Source organism: Bos indicus, chromosome 12 (genome assembly GCF_029378745.1).
Source record: "Bos indicus isolate NIAB-ARS_2022 breed Sahiwal x Tharparkar chromosome 12, NIAB-ARS_B.indTharparkar_mat_pri_1.0, whole genome shotgun sequence".
Lineage (NCBI taxonomy): Eukaryota > Metazoa > Chordata > Mammalia > Artiodactyla > Bovidae > Bos > Bos indicus.
Window position 1 is genome coordinate 27642192 of NC_091771.1, and position 20291 is coordinate 27662482.

Consider the following 20291-nt stretch of genomic DNA (forward strand, 5'->3'; position numbering starts at 1 on the left):
GTATGGGTAGAGCCAAGCTATAAGATCAAGTTGGGCTTTGTTGCCAGGGCAAGGAGGTTGGATTCGGTTCTGCGTGTGATAAGCAAGCTTCCCTGATGGCTCAGAGGGTAAAGAATCTGCCTGCAATGTGGGAGAGCTGGGTTAAATCCCTGGGTTGGGAAGATCCCCTAGAGAAGGGAATAGCAACCCACTCCAGTATTCTTGTCTGGAGAATTCCATGGACAGGGGAACCTGGCAGGCTACAGTCCATGGGGTCAAAAGAGTTGGACATGACTGAGCAATAAGCAAAGGATTTTAAACAGAGGAGAGACAGGACTTGAATAAGTTACTACTGGAGTGGTCTAGGTGAGAGAGAAACAGTGGCACGAGTGGGAGTGACAGTCATGGAAATGGAGAGAATGGGACAGATTTGGGATATGTCTTGAAGGTAGGGTGACAGTGTTGACATTTTCAGTTGGAGGCTGATGGAGAGGGTTCAAGAGCCCCTAGGTTTGTAAGGCCATGGGCTGAGATAGGGACACGTGGCATATTTGTATCTTGCAATTGCAAGAGACACTTTTTTTTTTTTGCATAAGCCAGATGAAGAGTAATCCCATGGATGGAGGAGCCTGGTAGGCTGCAGTCCATGGGGTCGCTAGAGTCGGACACGACTAAGTGACTTCACTTTCACTTTTCACTCTCATGCGTTGGAGAAGGAAATAGCAACCCACTCCAGTATTCTTGCCTGGAGAATCCCAGGGACGGGAAGCCTGGTGGGCTGCTGTCTATGGGGTCGCACAGAGTTGGACACGACTGAAGCGACTTAGCAGCAGCAACAGCAGCAGCAGCAGCAGAGCAAAGATACCTATTAGATTCCAGTGTGTGTGTGTGCTCAGTCGCTCAGTTGTGTCCAACTCTTTGAAACCCCATGGACTGTAGCCCATTTCTGTCCATGGGGTTTCCCAGGAAAGAATACCAGAGTGGGTTGCCATTTCTTCTCCAGGCGATCATCCTGACCCAGGAATTGAACCCATGTCTCTTGCATCTCCTGCATTGGCAGACGGATTCTTTACTGCTGTGCCACCTGGGAAGCCCCATTAGATATCCTAAGTAAATGTCAAAGATTTAGATGTACAAGGAAAGTTTTGGGAGAAAAGTCAAATGCAGAGATAGAAATCTGAGAGTTATTGGCATATGACTATTATAGAGTAAAGCCTTTGGACTGGATGGGGTTACTTAGGAAGAGAATATAGTTAAGAGGAGATGCCAAGGACCAAGTCCTAGAGTATCCTTTATTTAGAGCACAATATATATGTACTGTATGTACTGTACATACATATTGTACATACTGTATGTACATATACATGTGCTAAATTTCTGGAGAATAAGAAAAAGCAGCCCTGTTCCTAAACTCAGCCTTCTGGTGACTGAATAATAGTAGTGATATATTAAATAATCTTTAGTGACAGATTTACTTGATCCCAGAACTGTTGATGAATAAAAAATAATCATAAAAATATATCTCACTTTATTAATAAAATATGCATTTTTAATTTAAAAATGATACTGCAAAGTAAATTTTAAATGACATTTAAAAGAAAGACTTCTTAAGGTTGCCCCCATAAAAATTAAAATATAGTTGATTAGATAAAAATGGTGTTAGAAGGAATACTTCTATGGTTACTGTGACTTGTTGGCCCCATATGTGGTGGGGTAAGAAGTTTATATTGGAAAGGTGATTTCTCCAATATCTTTATATCTAGGAATAGGCTAATCAAAGTTTAGCTTTTAAGAAAGGTTCTATACTATATTGAATTTTCTAAGGTTGCATCATTTGCTGACTTTTACCAATTATGGTCTTTCCATAATAAAGATGATTGAAGGGAAATTTCTCAGAGAAAAATAGGTAACCAAGTCTTTAAGTTTTTGTGTTTTTTTTAATGAGGATAACTTAAATATGACCTAATCTACAATATGCTGCCTAACCCTTGGAAGTAACGGTTTCTTCCTAGAGCTGGAGCAAAGAAAGGACCATGTTAGTTATTTGTGGGTGATTTCTCTGAATAGGAGACAGGAGCCCTACCAGTTGGCCAAAATTCCTTAAGAAGACCATCTGATACCATTTTTGTTAGTCACCAAGCTGGTCACTTACTTGGACATGGAGCACATCTAATGAAATTAATATATATTCTTTTTTTTTTCTTTTTTAATCTTCTGTTGAACAAAACAACTTAGGGGTTTATCCAACAGTATATTTCTATTCTTCCCTTTTGCAAATTTGTGTGTGTGCTTAGTCGCTCAGTCGTGTCCAACTCTTTGCGACCCCGTGGACTGTAGCCTGCCAGTCTCCTTTGTCCATGGGGATTCTCCAGGCAAGAATACTGAAGTAGGGTTGCCATGCCCTCCTCCAGGGGACCTGTCCAACCTAGGGATTGAACCCAGGTCTCCAGCTTTGCAGGCGAATTCTTTACCATCTGAGCCACTAGGGAAGCCTATTTTGCAAGTTTAGGGATATTGCAAAATGAAAACAAGCATGGTTTGAAGAGTGTTGCAATGTTCCTGGGTGGGTGCCATTTTTTTTTTCCCCAAAATCCTTGAGTGTTTGGTCCTAAAGCAATCGAGTTGAAGGACAAACATTTTTGTCACGTTTGTATTTAGTCAATAAGTATTTATTGAGCCATTAAATAGCATCCTTGTCAAAGCATGTTGGGACTGTAGTGCAGGATATTAATTCAGGACTGTGGTTTTATCCTGGCAAAGCACACAAATTTTATTTATTATGCCACCCAAATCACTTAACTCATCTGTTTAACCAGAAATAGAACAGGCTTCCAGAAAATGCTAAAGGACAGTATAGAATGCACCATGACTACACAATATTGTATTTGCAAACCTACTGTGTTAAGCTATCTTATCTTCTCAGGCAGAATATTTCCTTAGTAACATTTTTATCTAAGATAAAATGTTCAGAACCTTATGGTTCTGTTATTTTGTGTAGTGGGGCATATTTTAATCTATATTTCATCATGGCATACCATGGTTGTTGAATACTTCTTTCTCCTTCCTATATATGAAATTAAATGGACCACAGAGATAATTATACAACCTCATGAAAAGTGATATATTTACCAGCAGTGATTTTAACTGGAAGTCTTATATGCTTCTTATCCTCTCTACATCTGGATAAAGTGAAAACACGACCAGTTTTCTTGAAGGATCTTTAAAAGTGTTTTCCACTGAAATTTAATAATTGCCATTAGAATAATGTCCTTAAAGTACAAATATTTTAATAACTGGAAGGTGTGACTGTGTAAGTTAAACTTATCTACTGCCGCATAAGAATGTATGGTTTGTCACAATGACATCACAAAGGTGGCTTCTCTTTTTTGGCTGATGCTGAGTTGCATTCATTGCAGACCTCTTGAAAAACATGATGGATTGCACGTATCTTAGCCAAGAGGAGTTGTCCCCATGGTCTTGGAAATAAATTGCATCTTTATTTTAGTCCCAAGAAAAGATTCATAAGCAATAGGTTTAAAGAGGAGCAATTGTTAGAATGAAGATAAGTGGGAAAAAGAGAAGCTTTTACATATTTCAACCATTGTCTTATAGGCTGTTTTACTCTTTTTGGAAAGAAAGAAGAGCGGCTTTACGGTAAGTATTTGATTTCTAATTCTTGAATCTAAATCAAAGCAACAATGACAAATGAAAAATTACTCTTAACCATTTAGAGAACACTGTAGTGGTGGAAAAAGGATTGAAGCTATTTGAGATGTCATCATTTGTATAAAGTCACAGCTGTGTAATGGTAATTAACATCTGTGAAATTAGCATCAGTTCAGCCATAGTGTTGATATAAATGTTTGGCATAGCTATGGCTACAATGCTGGGAACATAGATTTCCTAGTATCTTGAAGCCATGTTGTTTTACTTTTGTTGTGTACAATGTAATGGAGGGTGGGGGTTAGTGGTGTTCTGGCATGATGAAAGATTACTGGCATACATCAGGGTATAGTGGTTAAGAGCAGGGGACCCCAACTCCTGGGCTGCAGGCCAGTACCTCTGTCCGGGTTACACAGCAGGAGGTGAGCGTTGGTCTGGAGAGCAAGCAAAACTTCATGTGTTGCTCCCCATTGTTTACATTACTGTCTGAACCATCCCCTCCTCACCCCATCTGTGGAAAAATTGTCTTCCACAAAACCGGTCCCTGGTGCCAAAAAGCCTGGGGACCACTGGTTAAGAGCAGTTACTGGAGCAAGGCTACGTGGGTTTAAATCCTGCTTCCACCATTTAGTCAGTGGGTCCTTGGGCAAGATAAATAATCTTGATGTTCCTAAATTTCCCCATCTTTAAAAAGGAGGACAAGCATAGTACTTATCTCATAGGGCTCTCCTGAGGATTAAATGAGTTAATATTTTCAAAGCATTTAGCATAATGTCTGACTCCTTAATTAACATTGTATAAGAGTTTATTTTAAAAAATACAAGACAAATAAATAGACAGATGGATATAGATGCATAGATGCATCCTCTGTGAAGAATAGACATGTTTTCTGATAAGCAAGAGATGCTTTTTGCTCTAGCCTTAAACCACCTACTCGCTTCATACCTGGATTCATCTGCCTTGTTTCCATATTTAATGGACCCATTCTAGATCCCATTTTAGGGATTTCAAAGAGCTAAAAGATTAGTTTGATATGAATGGAATTAAAAATAAATCAAATAGTACATATGTTGCTAGTATGGTTGGCAGCATCTTGTGCAAGTCTGTTAGTGTTATAGCATGAATCATTCATTATACTAACATTTTATCTTTCTGAAAGATCATCAATTACAGTTTGTTCATCAAAATACCATCAGCTTTAAAGCTGTGCAACCAAGATTCATTTCCATGTCCTTGGCCTAAAGGGAATCTGATGGAGGCCTAATTAAAATGAGAGAAGTTGGACTAGATAATCTCTAAGGCCGTATTTAACTTTAAAGATCAATGAGTCTATAAAACTAGCTTGTGTGTCTAAAGGAAGCTTAATGCCCTGAGTCTTAGTTCCTTTTCTGTCTGGATTTCATTGGATGTTTCGATAGACTAGGAAAGGGCAGAAGCCCAGAAGTATACCCCAGGATACCTGCCGATGTCATTTCCCATGCCTCTCTGGTTACCTAACTTCCATCAACTGCAGCAACTTAATTGGTACTTTGTGTTATTGGAATGCTACTTTCTGTTATTGGAACTACATCTGCCAGAATTGGAAAAGGAACGAGGAGGAGAACAAGCTAGGAGTCCAGGGCCTGCAGTCACCAGGAGAATCTCCCTGAAACACACACAGGCAGGGCCCAGTGCTCAGACTGGCCCCACACTTGGTTTAAGCTCTACTGTTACAATCTTGAAATTATTAATCATTGTTGAATGAAGGGCCAACATTTTTATTTATACTGGGTAGAGCAAATGATGTAGCTAATCCTGCATTCAGAAGCCAGTCTCTTGTATAGTCATGTCTTGATTGGTGAGTTCACTCTCATTGATAATTTTGTATTATTTAAGATAAAACTGACTTGTAAAATTACAGGACATTAGATCTGGGAGGAGCCTGCAAGCTTTTCCCGGAGCATCTACAGTCTACAGTCCATAGGTTGTGTGCCCCATGCTCTTGGGAAGGTGATCTCCCAAAAGAGAAGTTATTTGTTTTCTTTTATTATTCATTGATTCTGGCAGCATTATTATGAAATAAGGCTGGTGTTTGCAGAGTTATAATGATTATATTTTGTTACTATGTGTATTGAAGCAAATATTTTAATAGTTTTTTAAAAGTATTGTATTGGTTAGGTAAAATAGGAGGTTGGGACAAATTGCCCATTCGTGGTACGCTAAACTTTCAGATCCATGGCTTGTTTTTGAAAACAATTAATCTGTTTCATAATTTAAAATTTATTTACAATATCCATAATAGGTTATTCATTAAACCACTGCTATTAAAACCACTAAGGCTATTTCCCGTTTAGATTTCACCTAGGACTACTTACTAAGAAAAGGAAATTAGGAGAGGTAGTAATAAAGCCTATCATTTATCACCAGGGATTCCCAGCACATATCCACAAACATTTTATTTTATCAGGATGTCCATCTATCTCTGTGAAGAATACTAAAGTTGATGGAGTCTAGGCTCATAACGTTGCATAGGTTAGAGCCTCCTTTGCTATGTCTAGAAGTCCCCATTTAATGATGTAAAAAAAAAAAAAGAAAACCAAAAACAAAAGAAGACGTGTTTCTGTGTTTGAAAGTTAGGTTCATTATTTAATGTAAAGTATTTGCACAATTGAATAAAAAGAAGAGTGTGTGCATTTCATTTCTCTTGAGCTACTTCAAACAAGAATGTGTTTGCGTAGTCCTGAATAGGAAAAAAGTAGGCAGATTCAGCTACCCTGAATTGGACCCTATTGTAAGCCAGGCATTGTGCTAAGGCTTCACGTGTTTTCTCATTTGATGCCCAGGCTTCAGAGCAAGTACTCCCAGGGTCCCTGTTAGCACACAGAGAAGCTTGCTGTGATTTAGAAAAAAGCTTCCACTCCAGGCCGAGAATGAGAAAGCTATTAGAAACTGCCTTCTCTTAGAAAGTGCAGCCCCATGGGCATATGGCTAGGTGAGTGCACCCTGGGCTGGGATGTCCACCTCCCTGGCCCCCTTTGGCTGCTTGCTCTGTGTAGGGCACACACAGCTTACCCAGCTGTATGGTGTGACCCTATGTGCTGATATTGTCCCCACTTTATGCATGAGGAAACCCAGGCTTGGAGAGGTTAAGGAAATACTACTTGTCGTTATATAGATTTATGCTGCTGCTGCTAACTCACTTCAGTCGTTTCCGACTCTGTGTGACCCCATAGACGGCAGCCCACCAGGCCCCCCTGTCCCTGGGATTCTCCAGGCAAGAACACTGGAGTGGGTTGCCATTTCCTTCTCCAATGCATGAAAGTGAAAAGTGAAAATGAAGTCGCTCAGTTGTGTCTGACTCTTAGCGACCCCATGGACTACAGCCTACCAGGCTCCTCCGTCCATGGGATTTTCCAGGCAAGAGTACTGGAGTGGGGTGCCATTGCCTTCTCCGATATAGATTTATAAGAGGGGCACATTTCGAATGATCTACAGGTCATTATAAGATCTGTGAGATTCTGATGACTCCAAGACCCACACCCCAATCACAGTCTAGCACTTAGGAAGGGATGACTGTTTCTGGGTGTTGTAGTGACAAAGCAGAACCATTTCCCCAGCCATGCCCCAGTGTCACCTCAAAGTTACCAATGGGTCTAATAGATGGGAGCTGACCGTAGCATTCTGGCATCCTAGACAGGGTCCCCATGATAATGATGATGATGATTAATGATGATCTTGAATATTTGTATAACACTGTACAGTTGTGTTTTTCCACTAAGGGTTCTAATAGTGGCTTAAAATTAATAGGTTCTCACTAAAGTCCTTTATGGAGAAGGCAATGGCACCCCACTCCACTACTCTTGCCTGGAAAATCCCATGGACGGAGGAGCCTGGTGGGCTGCAGTCCATGAGGTCGCTGAGAGTCGGACACGACTGAGTGATTTTACTTTGACTTTTCACTTTCATGCATTGGAGAAGGAAATGGCAACCCACTCCAGTGTTCCTGCCTGGAGAATCCCAGGGACGGGGAAGCCTGGTGGGCTGCCATCTATGGGGTCGCACAGAGTTGGACTTGACTGAAGTGACTTAGCAGCAGCAGCAAAGTCCTTTAAGGTAGGCAGGGTGGGTGCTCTGATTTCTACTACATTATGAGACAAATGAGGATAAAAATTGTAAGCCAGGCATTGTGCTAAGGTTTCATGTGCTTTCTTATTTGACACCTAGGCTTCAGAGCAAATACTGTGTGACTGTCCATTGTCCCAAGGTCAGAGAGGGCCAGGGGATTATTTGAATCCAGGCTCCTATCCTCGAGCTTGCCCTTGGGGTCATTTTCCTGCTGCCCTGCGTGAGCTCTGCTCTGTAAGCTCAGTCAGTTGCTGTTAATTCAACCCAGTGACTCCCAAACCTGACCGAGCATCAGAATCACTGGAAAATCTCTTTAAAATACTTTTCCCAGACCTGAGCAGTCAAAATCATCCCCAGGAGACAGTGAATATGAGTATGTATGCTGGGTTCGATCCCTGGGTCAGGAAGATCCCCTGGAGAAGGAAATGGCAACCCACTCCAGTATTCTTGCTTAGAGAATCCCATGGGCAGAGAAGCCTAGCAGCCTATAGTCCATGGGGTCACAAGAGTCGGACACGACTTAGCGATGAAACCACCACCATGCGTGGGGGAGGTGGTGGGATGGAGTGTGTAGTATGCATTTTTAACAAGGCTCCTAGGTGATTTTCTTTGTTGTTGTGTGTATGCAGCCTGCCTGGCACTCTCCTCTCACCAGTAACTAAAAAATGGCCCTAAAGTTTATTTCAGACTCCATGCCTTAAGCTACACAAATGTCTTCCAGTCCCAATCCTTTTATCTCCCTTCTGCCTACCTAAATCCTACTCACTTTCAAGGACTTCCTCAAGTCCTTCCCACCTGGTCACCATCTCCCCCTTCCATAGCTGAGTGCCCTTTGGTGGGTGGGAAGACCATGAGGATCTGCTGCGTGTCAGGCCCCGATTCAGTGCTTCTCCCCCATCATCCTGTGAAACATCACAGCCACGTGCTGAGGTCATGGTTATTATCCCCATTTTAAGGATGGGGTAAGTGAAGAAACTTAGCCGAGGCCAAAACAGCTAGTAAAGTGCAGTTTCATTCAACTTCAAGTTTGTGCCTTTCCATTCACTCTGCTGAATTCTTTGTCTGGTTCTTGCCTCACCAGCAAGAGTTCTTTTGTCCTAAATTAGAGAAACTTTAATAGTGAGAGTTGGACTATAAAGAAAGCTGAGTGCTAGAGAATTGATGCTTTTGAACTGTGATGTTGGAGAAGACTCTTGAGAGTCCTTTGTACTGCAAGGAGATCCAACTAGTCCATCCTAAAGGAGACCAGTCCTGAATATTCATTGGAAGAACTGATGCTGAAGCTGAAACTCCAATACTTTAGCCACCTGATGGGAAGAACTGACTTATTGGAAAAGACCCTGATGCTGGGAAAGATTGAAGGCGGGAGGAGAGGGGGACCACAGGGGATGAGATGGTTAGATGGCATCACCGACTTGATAGACATGAGTTTGAGTAAGCTCTGGGAGTTAGTGATGGACAGGGAAGCCTGGTGTACTTCAGTCCATGGGGTTGTAAAGAGTCAGACACGACTGATGAACTGAACTGAGAGAAACTTTGTCTGACATTAAGGAAAATCTTTTACTTCTTACTATAAACCCACATGGTAAAATAACTGAGTTGTTGAAGAAATGAATGAATGCCTTTTCTTATTTTGTGAATCAGTTCCTCACTTCAGTTCAGTCGCTCAGTCATGTCTGACTCTTTGCAACCCCATGGACTACAGCATGCCAGGCTTCCCTATCCATCACCAACTCCCAGAGCTTACTCAAACTCATGTCCATCGAGTCAGTGATGCCATACAACCATCTCATCCTCTGTCATCCCCTTCTCCTCCCACCTTCAATCTTTTCCAGCATCAGGGTCTTTTCAAGTGAGTCGGTTCTTCACATCAGGTAGCCAAAGTATTGGAGTTTCCTAGCAAGATTCAAAAAGGTGGACTGATATTGATAGAGATGATACTTGTTCATTCAAACTCTTCAATATTTTGAGCAAATTTAGGCCAACATTCTCTTCTTTCTATTTAGCTCAAGACATCATGAACTATTAGAGAACGTGGAAAGCTTGCAGATTATCTTGTCCAGGCTGTTCATTTCACACAAGCTGATTGAACCTTGAAGAGATTCAATTAACCTCTTCCAGGTCACATATCTCATTAGCCATAAACTTAAGATTAGATTCCAAGTCACAGCAAGTGACTTTTGGGTTTGCCGGTGCATTCAAATGTAACTGTACCCTTCATAAGCAAAATTCCTGTATCTGAAATCAGTCTAGAATACAAACTTGTTGAGGGAATGATGGTGCCTTATTTACCTTCAGGAGCAAAGCCTTTCCCATGAGATATAAGTGTTTGTTGGCATCCTGACTCATGGCTTCAATAACTGAAGGACATTAAAAGAATATGATTGCTCCCTCTCAAGTGCTGAGTTTACCTCTGGTGGCCTCAAACTCTGCCTGCCCTATCATGAACCACGCCCACCCCAAGGTGTTTGGCACACCTGTCAGCTTTGTGGGTTTAAGCAACAAACCTTTCCCTGGCTTCCCTGGTGGCTCAGTGGTAAAGAATCCACCTGCCAGCTCAAGAGACGTGGGTTTGTCCCTGGGTCAGGAAGATCCCCTGAAGAAGGAAATGGCAGCCCACTCTAGTATTCTTGCCTCAAGAATCTCATGGACAGAGGGGCCTGGTGGGCTATAGTCCATAGGGTAGCAAAAGAGTTGGACATGATTTAGTGACTGAACAATAACAACAACCTTTTCCAGTCCTCCAGCATCCTTCCAAAGTGCAACTGGCATTTTTCATTTTACAGCTAAAGGAAATGAACACAGGTGTTGTTATCACATATTAAGCTGGGGAAAATGAAGAAAATATGGTTGAAATTTAAATATTAATTTTTCATTTAAGATGGAAATGTTCCTTCTTGACCATTAATAAAAATCATAACACTAGATAAAATAGGTTTGGGGGGTGAAATCCTCTAAATCGTATGGCTTTTTCATTTTTTTCTACAGAGACTGACTCCAGGTTTTCATTCATTCACCTTACTTGTGGGTGTTCAGTCACTTAGTTATGTCCGACTCTTTGAAAATCCATGGACTGTATGTAGCCCACCAGGCTCCTCTGTCCATGGAATTTTCCAGGCAAGAATACTGGAGTGGGTTGCCATCGAACCTCCATCTCTTATATTGGCAGTCAGATTCTTTACCACTGAGCCACCAGGGAAGCCCTAAACTTATTCAGCAAATTTTTATTAAGTGTCTACTACAGCAAATACTGTCCCAGCTACTTGTTCAGTGGTGAACAAACCAGACAAATTTAGCCCCCTCATTGGTCTTCCATTTAACTGGGGAAGATAGATAATAATAAATAGTAAACAAATGCATAAGATGTTAAGTGTTATAAAGAAGGACCTGGAGAATGCAAGGGAGTACTGGTTTGGATCCAGTGGTCAGAGAAGATCTCTCTAGGAAGAGAAATTATACTCTAAGGAAGAGGAGGAGCAAGTACAATGTAAAGAAACAGAGGCATGAAGCAGCAAAAATCAGTATTGCTGGGGCCATGGGTCAGGAAGGAGAACCGGTGAAGGGAAGACCGGAGAGGTGGGAAGAGGCCAGATGACAAACTTGTGGATCTCATGTGTGATTTCCAGTGCTGTATCAGATAGACAGCCTATAAATTACTTTCTAATTCCAGGACTTCATGATTTTGTGAATCCATTTTCCTTTCTCCACCAGCATGTGGTATAAGCATCACAAGCTCTTATTGATTTTTTAATGGAAAAATATGCCTTTTTTCTTATTGATCATATTAGTTTTTTTTTTTTTAACTTTTTATTTTGTATTGGGTTGTAGCCAATTAGGGTTTCCCTGGTGGCTCAGCAGTAAGGAATCTGCCTATGATGCAGAAGATGCAGAATGCCGCAGGTTTGATCTCTGGGTTGGGAAGATCCCCTGGAGGAGGGCATGGCAATCCACTCCAGTATTATTGCCTGGAGAATCCCATGGACAAGGAGCCTGGCAGGCTACAGTCCATGGGGTCACAAAGAGTCGGACACAACTGAAGTGACTGACACACACACACATAGCCAATTAACAGGCAATGTTGTGATAGTTTCAGGTGAACAGCAAAGGGTCTCAGCCATGCATGTGCATTCTCCCCCAGACCCTCCTCCCCTTTACTGATTTTATATCGTCTTTTCTAAGTTGCCTTGCTTTACAACTTGATTAATGGTTAGAGCCTCTTTGCTTGCCTGGGTGTTGCAGAGAACCTAAGGTCTTCTGTGGCTCTTAAAGACGGCTTCTGTTAAATTGGCAGAACCTATAAGAGCTCCTGTGAACTCCCAAGTTTTCAGCCTCACTTACTGGGGCTTTTTCACTCCAAATCTCGGTGCGGTTACTCAGATTTAACGTTAAAATGAGTGTCTGAAATATACATGGTATATGTATTACAGACACTTGATAGTCTATAATTTCTGCAATGAAAGTAATGTGAGTTCTTGATCTATTTTTCATAGGGCTTTTGGGCAGTAGTTACTTTAAAAGGACCCTCTTGAAAATAGATCTGAAATAGATCTCACAGGCTGTATTTATTCATTCATAAACATTTATTGATGTCCCACGTTATGCAAAATTACAGTGCCTGGAACAGGGGACACAAAAATGAATATGATAAAATATTTTCTTCTAAGGAGCTTCCAACTATTACTGATTCTTATAAGAAATCTGATGACTCTCTGCCTTTAGTATATACGTAGAATGGTTTTAGGTCAATGGTTAAAAAGGTTTTATAAAATTTCATAAAAAATAGTTGAGTTCTTTGATTATGCATAAGCTCATGTAAAGCTGGATTTATCTAACATGCTGACTAGAGGCAAGAGGGGGAAAAAAAAAGCCAGAAGAAAAGTACTAATTCATGGTGCACAACTTGAGAATCTCCATTGAACAGCTGCATTGGAACACTCACCCTTTTTGTTCACATGGAGCTGCTCTCTGGAATCCTCAGCTATCCATGGTCGCCTGAGGGCTCCTCAAATGTCACCAGGGCAACAACAAAGTAACACACATGAAGCAGCCCTTCTGTGACATTCTTTATGAAAAGCATTGAATTAAATTATTGCATAACGAATGATCTGCATATGAAAGGCAGTGAACTGCTGGAGAACCCAACTGAAAACAAGGCTGAATTTGATTCCTACCTCCACTGATAACTTACTGGCCCCCTGAGAAATCTCACTGTGACCCGACTTCCCAATTTGGAATGTGGGAAATATTAATAATGTACTTATGACCTCAAGGCAATTATGAGCTCAATTTAGGGAGATCGTTGAAACAGAGAAAACTCCCATTTATCCTTTACCCTGTTCCTCTTACTTTTTTTTTTTTTTCTCCCTCTGGTCAACCTTCCAAAATGATTAAGAAATTTCCACTCTGGTTGAAACCATTGCAATGGTTTGTCGTAACTAAGGCAATGGCACCCACTCCAGTACTCTTGCCTGGAAAATCCCATGGATGGAGGAGCCTGGTAGGCTGCAGTCCATGGGGTCACTAAGAGTTGGATACGACTGAGCGACTTCATTTTCACTTTTCACTTTCATGCATTGGAGGAGGAAATGGCAACCCATTCCAGTGTTCTTGCCTGGCTGCCGTCTATGGGGTCGCACAGAGTCGGACACAACTGAAGCGACTTAGCAGCTGCAGCAGCAGCAGCATGGGGTTCCTAGTAAAAAGGGCAACAGCTACACTGAGACTCAGTGGTAAAGAATCTGCAGTGCAGGAACTCCAGGAGACCCAGGTTCAATCCCTGGGTTGGGAAGATCCCCTGGAGAAGGAAATGGAAACCCACTCCAGTATTCTTGCCTGGAGAATCCCCATGGACAGAGGAGTCTGGCAGGCTACCGTCCATAGGGTCACAAAGAATCGGGCATGACTAAGGCAACTTGGCACGCACACACGTGCCATTGATTGTGTTAATAAGCATTATTTTATTTTATCCTAATGACAAAGACCTCCCTTATTGGTTATCTGTTTTATATATAGTAGTGTGTATGTGTTAATCCCAAACTCCTAATTTAGTTTTCTATGTTTGTGGGTCTATTTCTACTTTGTATATACATTCTTAAATTACTAAATAAGATAACCTATGTGAAAGCATTTAGACATTCATTTTAATTAGTTCCCAAGTTTCAGTACAGAAGAATCACCTGATGCCCTTTTTTTCTTTTTTAATGTTTTATTTACTTATTTGTCTGCACTGGGTCTTAGTTGTAGCACACAGAACCTTTTAGTTGCAGGATGTAGGATCTATTAATAGTTCTCTGTCCAGGTATTGAACCTGGGCCCCCTGCATTGGGAGTGTGGAGTCCCAGCCACTGGACCACGGAGAAGGTCCCTGTGCTCTTTCAACTTACATAATCTGGGATCCACTGGCAAGAAAGTCAGAAGAAGATCCAGGAACCTGCATTTTTAAGATGCTTTCCAGAAAATTGTGAAGGTCTAGATCTGTGGGACACACTTCAAAGACACCGTTTTATCACATAGTGGGTGCTCTAAATATGGCCTCCTTTCTTTTCTCTAGATGCCTGAGTACAGGAAGAAAATCAATGGCAACAGTTTTGTTTTAAGTTCAGTACATAGGATATGAGTTCAGTAGAAAGGATAGTGTGTGGTTTACTCTACTTGACTGAAATACACCAAAATGAAACTTCATTTCAAATTTAACCTCTTACGTTGATGGCCTCTGTAAAACTTCAGTGTTCAAAGTGGTGCTTGGGTAAAGAAAGCTCCCACAGAAGCTTTGGTGTGATAAATCTCTTCAAGACTCCTCCAGCACAAGGAGCAGCTAGAGTAATGCCAGGTGGGGATGCAGGGGATTTCCTGTTTATTCTTTTTACCAACGAAAATGATTTTATACATCCTGTGATTTTTACAGTTGTTCTGAAAGGAAGCTCTCATATTTAACTCTGTTGAAATGTAGTGCTTATGTTTTTGGAGGAGAGGAAGATGGGGATAAATCTCCTTTGCCCATCTCACGAGTTATTGAATTACGTATTCTTCCAGCTTTACTCCTCTGCTGTCAATAACAGAGACAATGTTAGACTTCATAGGACTGAGGACGATTCAGGAGGCAGTGTACACGTTTTTTGGCTCTTCCTCCGCTCCTTTTCCTGTCCTTTTGGCATGTAGCATTTGTAGTTTAATCCAGCTCATAACAGGACGGGCAAGAGAAGGGGATTCAAATTAAAAGTCTTCAAAGTATCTCACATTTTTAGGTTTTCTGAAGAAAGGGATTCAAGCTCATATCACGATTTTATATTAATTTTTAATTTTGTCTATTCATTTTCTTTGTTCTCTGTGTATAGCATAACCAGGTGGTGCCTATGGGCAGAGCTGTTGCTTGGTGACAGCAAGCAGAGTGTCTGGGAAAGGGCCTCATCCCATTCTCTTCTGGAGCTACTGAGGCCTTATATCCTGATATGTCAGTTTTTAGGGTTGAATAAAGGCTAGAGATAAGAGTTAAGTTGAACGTTCACGATACAGCATCAATAGGAAGTACGACTGTTTGCCCTGAAAGCTCAGTTGTGTCCATGATGTTTTCAGAGAGTGACAAGTAGCCTACGATACTCAAAACAAACTAACGGCAGACTTTCTGATGTTAGGCTCCGAATCCTTTCAGTTTACTTACTACAAAGAGAAAATATATAATATATACTTTTGATATACAAGGAAGAAAAAAATTAATGACAGTGAGACAGACCCAGCCAGAGCCAGTAAGAATAACATTTCCTGCAGAGCCTAGAAAAGCACTCCACTTTTCAGAAGGGAAGGTGTTAGGCGTGAACTTGACATAGATATAGGAGATCGATAGAGTGAGAGTGTTAGTTGCTCAGTCGTGTCCGACACTTTGTGACCCCATGGACTGTAGCCTACCAGGCTCTTCTGTCCATGGAGTTCTCCAGGCAAGCATGCTGGAGTGGGTTGCTATTCCCTTCTCCAGGGGATCTTCTGGACCCAGGGATCAAACCCAGGTCTCCTGCATTGTAGGCTTATGATGATCAATCTGCAAGTATTTATTACTACCTTTAATGTGCTCAATAGACACATAAAAACAGAACCTTTTAATATGATGGAAATGGAGTTGTTTTTGTTTAATTTAGGTAATCCAAATGTATTAATCCCTGGAAAACACATTTTGAAAAATCACATATGTCTTCATTAAACACTGAGTGAAAAGTAGACAGCAGTCAGATCAGTAGGGGACAGGAAGGTGAGGAAACAGCACATACCTCTCCCTGAAGAGTTTACATGAGCATTTGCAAGATGTTTTTGTGAACAAGTTGTGGAGCATTCTTTTTTTTAAGTAGAGAAAATAGTCTTGATAAATACCTTGACTTTGAAGCTTGAACTTGAATTCTCTATTCAATATCACCTTTTGTTTTTGTGTTTGATATAGTTGAGTCGTAAAGACACACATTGACAAAACTCTTTTAGAACTTTTAATTCTGGATAAAATAAATCCAGTGTCTAAGTTAGGTATCAGCCCTCACCTTCTACATAATTATGGAGCTTTTGTTATGCAGGAATGCCCCAGCTGGGGAAATGCCAGTTAATAGATTCAGACAGATGGATTTTGATGAGAGTCTACACTGTTCACACCCCTTTAGCAAATGTTTTCGAATATTCTCAAGTAACACCCTTAACTTGAAAACAAATATAGATTTGCTTACTTTAGAGTCAGTAGTTGTTATTATCATTAGCAGTATATAAAAATATCTGTTCTGTTTTTGCATATTGAAGTGCTAAATTCATATATCACATTATATCTCTAGACCTTTGGCTGCCTTGTACATACAGAGAAAACACATGCTGAATTTAGAACAGACTTTGGCAGAAAATTATTTCAGCTGTTGTGAAATATTGCACTTAAAAAAAAAAAAAAAAGCTTCCCTCCCCACCAAAGTCCAAGCGATCGTCAACTGTGGAAATAGCCTTATGAAGTTTCCAAAGGGAATGCAAGCAAATCCCTTTGGTTGTTGTTACTTTCTTCTCAGTAGAGACTGTGAAACTAGACCAAAAGGGAATAACATTAGAAGAGAAATCAGACTGGTCCAAGGAGCAAGGGAAGAGGGTGTTTCTCACCAGAGCCATTTTGTGGGGTCCAGTGGTCTGTTGCCTGGCACTAACTTAATTGAAGGTCAGAGTTTCAAATTGAGAGTATAGGAAACTGAGAAGGCAGATCAGAGATAGTGCTTGGAGGTGAAGGTATGAGCACTGTCCTTGAGGGCAGGGAACTTTGACAATTGAAAAACAAAGATCTCCTAAAACTTGCTGTCTGGGGATACAATGACTTTATACAACAAATAGCACTTTTAATTATTTAATTACAATTGTGGAAAGTGCTGTACAGAAGGAAAGGTGCTGTAGGAGTGTAGCAAGGAGACTGACAGCATCTGGAGGGTTGGAGAATGCTTCCTTGAGGAACAGCATTTTGAGCTAAGTTCTAGAGTGCAGTATAAATGTTTAAGCAGAAAGGTGTTTTTTAGAAAAACAAACAAAAAAAACATTTAAGGCTGTAGGAGTAGCCTCTGTGAAGCCTCCGAGTCAGGAAAGCACCTACTTGGGTTAGAACAGGAATTGGAAGGCCACTGGAGTGGATGGAGACAGAGAATCAGTAGGGGACAAAGCTGGTGGGCATTGTGAACACAGCATCACACATTCCTGGGAGACCCCCTTCACATTTTCTCTGTGTGTACCATGGTGGCTCTGGTTCGTGATGCTCATTTTCCCTCTGAATTCTCTTATTCTGTTACAGTTCTTACCTGTCTCTGTTCCACCTGTTTCTAAAAAAAAAATTGTTTTCTGTGTCTCATGAGAAAATCATAATACTGCTTGTTCATAATGGCATGGCAAGCTTAATTTAGTATCTACAGTGGCTTTGTATATATTTCAAAAACTGGAATATTAGTTCAGATTAGTAGAAACGTGAGTTATCTTGTATTATCATGGTATATATCGATTTAGGTTTTAAATATGACAGTCTCTTCTTTTTAACTTCTGGTTAAAGAACTGGTTTAAAAAAGGGAAAATAAATCAACTCTTGTGTACCAAAATAGAAGGCTTTTCAGATTCTATTTCTGAATAGCTGAATAATGTTTCCACAGCCTTTGCATCACATCTGCATATGCAGCAGCTGCTCTGTCATTCCTAAAACTCTAGCATTTGTTCATATTTTAAGATGCTCTACATTTTTATGAGCAGATGTAAGAGTTCAAGTTTTATTTGAGGAAAACACGCCTTTCCAAGTTGCAAAATATAATTTCTGGTTCATTTCTTAGGAAATGAAAATACAAGATACATTTTCTAATGCACTCTGGTGGTTTAACTTCTCAGCCAACTATGCAGAGGACAGCATAAACCACAGACATAGGGCTCCTTCCACCTGTCGGACAAGATTTTACTTATTGCATTGTTTTGAAGACTCTTGTTACTAAGACTTGGGGCTTAATTTTAGTTTATTCGTACACTGTGTACATTATGAAGAAATTTAAGCCATTCTTGTTCATTGTCATCAGATTTGAAAAGTAATATAAGTGAGGATATTAAATACAGTGGTGAGTAGTGGTATGAAATTGGTAAATGAAGTCAATTTCAAAATGAGACTGAATATTTGTTAGGCTGCTGCACTCATGCTAATCACAACACTGTGATTAATGAGTGGTGAATTGATGGGATCTGCTGAGCACCTACTTTACTGAGAATATTCTTTTGCTCACAGGTCATAGCAGAATAAACAAGGAGAGAGAGAGAAAACAGAGTCTCTTCTTTATAAATAAATAAAAAGTTTGCCTGATACACAAAATATATTTGATGATGCTTTTAAAAATTCCAAAAATTGCCAAAAATCACAAATGAATGTTCTACCAACTGAGTGTATAAATGCCGAAAGAATAAAGAAGAAAGCAAATTCCAATCAGCAAAGATCATTTGTAGGAGGCCTGTGAAAAGAGACAAATTTTACTTGGTTGGAGAGGGAGGTCTGTGGCCATGATGAGGTCCAGAGAGGAGGGGAGCCCTGGTTCTGTGTCTGCTAGTACCTTCTCACAGTTGTGTGGCTGGAGAAAAGATATATCACCACTCAAACTCAATTTTATAATCTATAAAATAGGGTGGATTATCATTTTGTTGTGTGATATTAATTAATATATGTAAGAGGATGGTGATGGAACAGGGTTAAGTATTAATACTTAAAGTGCCAGCCTTTATTATTTATTATTATATTCATGAATAGAAATTGTAGGAATCAGTCTTGTTGGGCACACAGAAAAAGCACAGAGGAAGGAAAAGCACAGAGGAAGGAACAAGCCTGCAGAGAAATGTCAGTCCATTTTAAACAATGGAAGTGTTATTTCCAGCAGATTAAATATATTAAATATTATTTTAAACACCCAGTGTTTAATGATCCCCATAAAGTTGTGTAACTTTTAAATGCTCTTAAAAATCTAGAGGTTATTCTATACCTCCACAATTAGAAATACGACTAATTCGTGACTCACCTTTAAACAATGTGTTTCTTATGGAAGAACACACTGTTGAGAGTGTTCACTCACCTAAACGATGGAGGGTGTGACACTTCTATTCAAAGTTCACTAGTCCAGTTTCATTTTTTAAGTCTGTGGGTAGAAATGTGATCTGGAGAAACATACATTAAATGTGTAGTATGAATATGCTTTGGGAATTTCCAGGTTCTGAAAAAGTCATGTGAGGAGCCCTGGGAGGAGGACCTGACACACTAGGGTCCCATTCAGAATGCCTTTTCTCATGCTAGTTCCCACTCCCCACTCACGCTATTCTAAGAAGCCTGTGCTGCCCTGATCCTGGCGCAGGTGGTGGGGTGCCCTGATTCCACACTGGGTGGCTTCTGTGAGGGAAAAAAAAAGCCCTAGAGTAAGAGATCCTGGCCCATCTCACTCAACAGAGCTGACTCTATTTTCTCATGTTAAATAAGTATCAGGACCTCTGCTGCTGGCTGCTGCTGCTAAGTCGCTTCAGTTGTGTCCAACTCTGTGCGACCCCATGGACTGCAGCCCACCAGGCTCCTCCGTCCATGGGATTTTCCAGGCAAGATTACTGGAGTGGGGTGCCATTGCCTTCTCCACATGACTTGCTACAATCTAGATATTCAACAATTGCTCTTAGATGTAGCCAAAAGCTGTCCTCACCTCGTTTTGTTTTAAACATCTATTATTAGGCTTCATGATGACTGCTCTCTAAAGTATAAGCTCATTTAATATTTATAGTAGTAGGCACTACTACTCCACAATTTTACAAAGGAGGAGATTGAGGTGAAGTGAGATGAAATAACTTGTCTCAGGTCAGGCAGTTAGCAAGCTGGCAGGTAGGGCTTTCAACTTGGATATCTGTTTCCTCCAAAGGGGTGCTCTCCCTGCTCAGGCTGTAGCACCTCATCTATACTGGGGAAGTATAATAAGAAGCATAGAAATATGCATCTTTTCTCTGTTGAGGGTGTTTTATAGGCTTAGAAACAGTGAGCTACGGGACTGAAGGAAACTTTA

The 20291-nt window shown here is 40.7% G+C and overlaps 1 protein-coding gene across 3 annotated transcripts in view; it reads left to right on the top strand.

Moving 5' to 3' along the window:
* The window catches only part of STARD13 (StAR related lipid transfer domain containing 13), a 492634-nt gene that overhangs the window by 270181 nt on the left and 202162 nt on the right, over positions 1-20291 (top strand). The window contains exon 5 of one of the 3 annotated variants that reach the window (XM_070800199.1): positions 3592-3633. The exons of the other annotated variants lie outside the window; for them this stretch is intronic. Within the exon in view, the coding sequence (XP_070656300.1) occupies positions 3592-3633 (42 nt within the window). The remainder of the gene's footprint in view (positions 1-3591; positions 3634-20291) is intronic. 3 annotated transcript variants of the gene reach the window in all.